The sequence below is a fragment of the Cygnus atratus genome, unplaced genomic scaffold, assembly GCF_013377495.2.
Source record: "Cygnus atratus isolate AKBS03 ecotype Queensland, Australia unplaced genomic scaffold, CAtr_DNAZoo_HiC_assembly HiC_scaffold_349, whole genome shotgun sequence".
Taxonomy (NCBI): domain Eukaryota; kingdom Metazoa; phylum Chordata; class Aves; order Anseriformes; family Anatidae; genus Cygnus; species Cygnus atratus.
The window spans coordinates 1-5,000 of record NW_026109942.1 but is presented as its reverse complement, the minus strand read 5'-3'; the positions used below and the strand labels follow the sequence as shown (position 1 = coordinate 5,000).

Here is a 5,000-nt window from a genome sequence, read left to right as displayed (position 1 = left end):
GAGCCCTGGCCAGCACAATGAAGATCTGAATAAGGTCAAACATCATCCTCCAGAGTAATACAGAGAGAACTAGCTCCCATTTGGGACTGGATGCAGTCAGGGGATGTGCAGCAGGCTGGTTTCTGTGTGAAGGAATCAGGTGATGGGCTGCCATTTTAGCCATATCTCCATTTTCCTCTCTGCTCTTCAGGCCAAGACTCAAGAGGCACCTGGAGATCAAGCTTTAGGTGAGCCACGTGCACAGGAGATTCATCAGGCCCAGGACCAAGATGATAGTGATGGCACCTCTGCAGACCCCGTGCTGCGCGCCACAAGTCCTGCCAACATGCAGCTGTAAGTGGTTCAGTCTGCTCTCTCGCAAGTAAAGCAGAACAGTTGTTTTCCTTGTCTCACGTAAGAACAAGCGTATGGCACAGGTCACCTCCAGGAAGGTTCTGTGTCCAAGGAGACCAGGAGGGAAGGACGTAACTTGTGCTATTTCTGTGGGTCTGCCAGCATTTTAGGCATTGATCCTGTACATAAGTAAGAAGAGTAGTGATTAATGAGAGGTTAAATAGAAAATTCATGTGTCTTCAAGGCAGCTAAGTCTGCCATGAGCTGGGTGGGCATCAGACTTTATCAGGCAGTGTCCAGTCCGTCTCCTAAGAGAGGTATTGCCATTGCCCTTGAGGCAAGGGCAGGTGTGTCAGTCATGGGTAGGCTCTGCCACGTGTGCAATTACCTGGGCTGCCTTTCGAAGGAATACCGTGGTTTAATGGGATAGGAATCTGAATAGAAAAACACCTTAGTAAAGTTCTAAATGTCAGAGTAGTGTGAGCTTTTCTGTCTGACTTGATCATGCTGGTCAGCTCAGCTCAGCCCTTGTCAGCCAGCTGCCTGTCACGCTGCATCTTCCTGCATGGTTGATGGTTGGCTGTGCGTTCAGATGCAGAACGCTTCTGCCATGTCACCCTGAGAGGCTTTGTGTAGCTACAGAAAAGGATCTCTGGGCTGTACCCACCTGGATGTGGTAGGTGCTAACAGAAGTGCTGCCTCCTCCTTTGGCTCGAGCACGGTGATCTGGCACTACATTCCTTCCGCAGGATGCAGCTGAGTTGGGATAACCCCATGCAGCATTCGCACTTCAAAAGAACCGTCCTGTCCATCTGGAAGATGATAGCCAGTCACAGGTACGTGGGGCACGGGGTTGGATTAGCATTGTCCTGAGTGCCACCTCCCGTGTCAACGGGCCTTGTGCTCCCTCCATGACAGCCACCCCAGGCGGGCACGTCTCTCCGTGGCTTTGCTTCTGGCTGTCCTCGCAGGAAGAACAGCTGGGCGCTGTAAAAACGGAGAGAACACTGCATATTTATTTCCTCTGCAGAATGTGCCAAAGCCCAAATGTTGCTTCCTACACAGCTGGCAGGGCCAGCTTCAGCAAGGGCTCAGCCTCCTCCCCTGCCTGGCTGTGCCAGCCGCCCAGCACGGGGAGTCGCTAACAGGCTGTGCCCCTTGTGGCAAGCAGGGAGAGGCCAGCAGTAGCCGTGCTGCGGTGTTGTCTTTGGCCCCCTGCTCGGAAGCAGGCAGAGGTCATTTGTGCTTGTCCTTGTAGATACAGCGGCCCATTCCTGAAGGCAGTGTCAGAGAAACAAGCCCCGGGATACAGGGATGTGGTGAAGAGGTGAGTTTGTGGAAGAGCTGTTCACTGCTTGATTTCTCTCTGTTTCTGTCTTCTCTGGCACCCAGCACTCGGAACAGGAAAGACGGGTTGAGGTCAGCCTCTGGTTTCCAAAGCACCACTGGGACTGTCTCCTTCCTCCTGTTCCGCAGAGTTCGGCTGTCATCACCTTCTCCCACTGACTTATTTTATTAAAACTCCCTCCGGGTGATCAGGACCTGGAAATGGCAGTGCCTGTGGGGCTGATATGCATTGTGCCTGCCCTTTGCTGGCCTTGCAGAGACCGTCTGTCTGCAGCTGTAACCCCTCCCTGCCTGAGCTTGGGGGATTCAGGCTCTGCAGCCCAGCAGTCTGTTATCTCCACATTGGAAGCATGTGCCTCTGTTAATGTCCTCCCTTCATCCAGTGCTCGTTCCCCAGATGTTTTACTCTCAGTGGAGAAGTGGGTCATAAGAATATTTCCCAGATAGATTAAGGGCATTTTTCAGAGCTGAATCATATTCTATTCTGGTCACAGTTGTCCTCTCTGCAGCCATTCATTTTCTCATTCTGTCAAAATAAGGGAAGTAATATTTATTCTCCTTCATGTTCCCCTTATCAGCACTGCTATTTTTGCTAGTGGCACCATTTGATTTTAAGGGGCTTTAATAGATACCTATTTTAGTAACTTTTCTTTCTCCACTCAGACCTGGGCTGACTTCAGGAAGACTAATTACTAGAAGCGCTCTGCTTGCCTTCTCTGGAGCATAACTTCATATTTTTTTAGAAGCAACTGCTAATGGCCTGCCAAGTTGGTTGGGTGGCAAGTGTCAGGTTGGCTGAACTTACTTTTGTCTGCCTTAGAAGAACATTTCTCGTTCCCCGTCTTTGTCCCGAGCAATAATATTGATTGAAAGTAGCCGTGCTTTCAGGGCCACGCTGAAATGAGGACAAGCACGTTCGTGCAGAGCCTGACTCTGGCCTGCCATTTAATTTTCCTGCTGTGCTATTTTTCGTAGGCCCATGGATTTAACCAGCATAAAGCGAAGCCTGTCCAAGGGGCACATCCAGTCCATGGCCCAGTTCCAGTGCAGCCTGATGCTCATGTTCCAGAACGCGGTGATGTACAACAGCTGCAACCACCACGTGCACCGCATGGCCCTGGAGATGCAGCGGGAGGTGCTGGAGCAGATGCAGATGCTGGGTGAAGCCCTCCTGTGCTCGGAGGACAGGCTGCGGCTGGGCAGGAGGTGACGGGGCGCTGGGGGCACTGGGAGCACTGGGGACGCTGGGAGCACAGGGGGTGCTGGGAGCACTGAGGGAGCACTAGGAGCACTGGAGGTGCTGGGAGCACTGGGGCCACTGTGAGAGCACTGGGAGCACTGGGGACACTGGGGGCCGTGCCCTGAGGAGCACCGGGAGCACTGGGGGAACTGGGGAAGCACTGGGAGCACTGGGGGAGCACTGTGGGGACTGGGCGGCAGTGGGATCACTGGGGACACTGGGAGCTCTGCCCCGAGGAGCACTGGGAGCACTGGGAGCTCTAGGAGTACTGGTGGCACTGGATGCACAGGGAGCACTGGGGGAACTTGGGCGGTACTGGGAGCACTGGGGGCGCACTGGGGACCCTTGGGGGCCCTGCCCCGGGAACACCGGAGGCACTGGGAGCTCCAGCAGTACTGGGACCACTGGGCGCACTGGTCTCACTGGGGGCCGGGCGCCGCTCGCCATTGGCCGGGGCGGTGGGCGGGCTCAGCCAGGGCGGGCTCCCATTGGCTGCCGCGCAACCGGCGGCCGCCGGGCCGCACGTGCCCCGGAAGCGGAAGCGGCCGCCGGCAGCGCGCGGCCATGGCGCGTGAGAAGGAGGCGGAGGCGGCGGAGGCGGCCCCGGAGCTGTCGTACCGGGAGCAGCTCGGGCACCTCAACCCCATCGCGCAGCCGCTCGCCTCCCGCAAGCTGACGCGGAAGCTCTACAAGTGCATTAGGAAAGGTCCGGCCGGGGCTGGGACAGGGACCGGGGGGGGCCGGGGCCTGGGCCGGGGCCTGGGGCCTGTGACCGGGACCGGGACCGGGCCGGGCGGCCCCCTGACGCCGCGCCTCTCTTGCAGCGGCCAAGCAGAAGCAGATCCGCCGCGGCGTGAAGGAGGTGCAGAAGTTCATCAACAAGGGCGAGAAGGGGTAAGTGGAGCCCCGGCCCCGCCGCCCTGGTGCAGCGCCGGCCGCTGACGCGTGTTTTCCCCTGCAGGATCGCGGTGCTGGCCGGCGACACGCTGCCCATCGATGTGTACTGCCACATCCCCATCATGTGCGAGGACAGGAACCTCCCGTATGCGTACGTCCCCTCCAAATCGGTAAGGGCAGGTGGCTGCGCAGCCCGGAGGGACCCACCCCTGCGACACCAAGCCTGGTGGGCTGCAGCCGGCCCGAGCCTTGGCAGGAACTGTCCTGGGGAGGCTCCGCTGTGGTGTGTGAGCGAAGCACCCAGTGCTTGTGCCATGCCAGACACAAGAGGAACAGACGCTGACAGCTCAGGTGTAGGAGGCTCTCGCTGCAGGAGCCTTTGTCCTGGTAGAGCTCCCGCAGCAGCACCGGAGCTCTCTGGAACAGAGCTGGGATGGTTTTTTTCCTTTTAGTTCTGAGTTGGGACCTGGATGTTCCTGGAAATGAGACGATGGCCGAGGTGTGGCAGCGGCAAGATGTCCGTCTCTGCTCAGACTAGAACTTAGTGGTGGGCAGGGGCTTTGGGGCTCCCCTGCTATGCGCAAGGAACAGGGTCCGTGAGGCAGGTGCCAGGCATTCACAGCATGCATCGGCGCAGCGGTTGGGCTAGAAGAGATGAGCTGGGAGAAGGGTTCTTGCGCCCAGCCCACGCAAAGAGTGCTTGGGTGTTTGGGGGATGGCAGGGCGCCTTCCCTGTGTCCCGGTGGGGGGTGTCGGGGTGTGCTGGGGCTCCCTCCCAGCAGGCTGCCCGACACCCCACAGCCCCGCTCTGCCCCTGCAGGACCTGGGAGCTGCGGCCGGCTCGAAGCGCCCCACGTGTGTCATCCTGATCAAGCCCCACGAGGAGTACCAGGAGGCCTACGATGAGTGCCTGGAGGACGTGGAGGCGCTGCCCATGCCGCTCTGACCCACGGGGGGGGGGGGGGGGGGGGGACGGGATGGGCCGTGACAGCAGGACTCTGCTGAGGGACGCGGGCAGGGGGTGAATAAACGTGGGGGGGGGTTTGTACGAGCTGTCCGAGTGCTTTTTTTTTGGGGGGGGGGGGGGGGGGCAGAGTCACCTCGGTTGAGGGGGGGAAGTGTCAGAGCATTCTGTTCGGGGTGGTGAGGGAGGCCCCATCCCGCCGGCAGCGCCCCGGGGCTG

The 5,000-nt window shown here is 58.7% G+C and overlaps 2 protein-coding genes across 2 annotated transcripts; both read left to right on the top strand.

Annotated features, from left to right (window-relative positions):
- Positions 1 to 190: 190 nt before the first annotated feature.
- LOC118254410 (bromodomain-containing protein 8-like) lies at positions 191 to 2,890 on the top strand (the record flags this gene model as incomplete). The annotated part of the gene is made up of 4 exons (XM_050716791.1): positions 191 to 333; positions 1,083 to 1,169; positions 1,592 to 1,660; positions 2,656 to 2,890. Coding segments are annotated over 4 exons (534 nt in total), but the record flags the coding sequence as incomplete, so codon positions are not given.
- A 548-nt stretch (positions 2,891 to 3,438) lies between these two features.
- Positions 3,439 to 4,861, top strand: LOC118254555 (H/ACA ribonucleoprotein complex subunit 2-like protein). Its single transcript, XM_035559872.2, has 4 exons — positions 3,439 to 3,626; positions 3,745 to 3,814; positions 3,882 to 3,987; positions 4,638 to 4,861. The coding sequence occupies exons 1-4, from the start codon at positions 3,485 to 3,487 to the stop codon at positions 4,761 to 4,763; spliced, it is 444 nt and encodes a 147-aa protein (XP_035415765.1). The 5' UTR covers positions 3,439 to 3,484; the 3' UTR covers positions 4,764 to 4,861.
- Positions 4,862 to 5,000: the final 139 nt, after the last annotated feature.

Excerpts from the sequence above, each read along its gene's own strand:
- LOC118254555 (XM_035559872.2), top strand. The coding sequence starts at position 3,485 with ATGGCGCGTGAGAAGGAGGCGGAGGCGGCGGAGGCGGCCCCGGAGCTG. Across the intron at positions 3,627-3,744 it reads CTACAAGTGCATTAGGAAAG|CGGCCAAGCAGAAGCAGATC; the intron begins GTCCGGCCGGGG and ends CCTCTCTTGCAG. Across the intron at positions 3,815-3,881 it reads ATCAACAAGGGCGAGAAGGG|GATCGCGGTGCTGGCCGGCG; the intron begins GTAAGTGGAGCC and ends TTTCCCCTGCAG.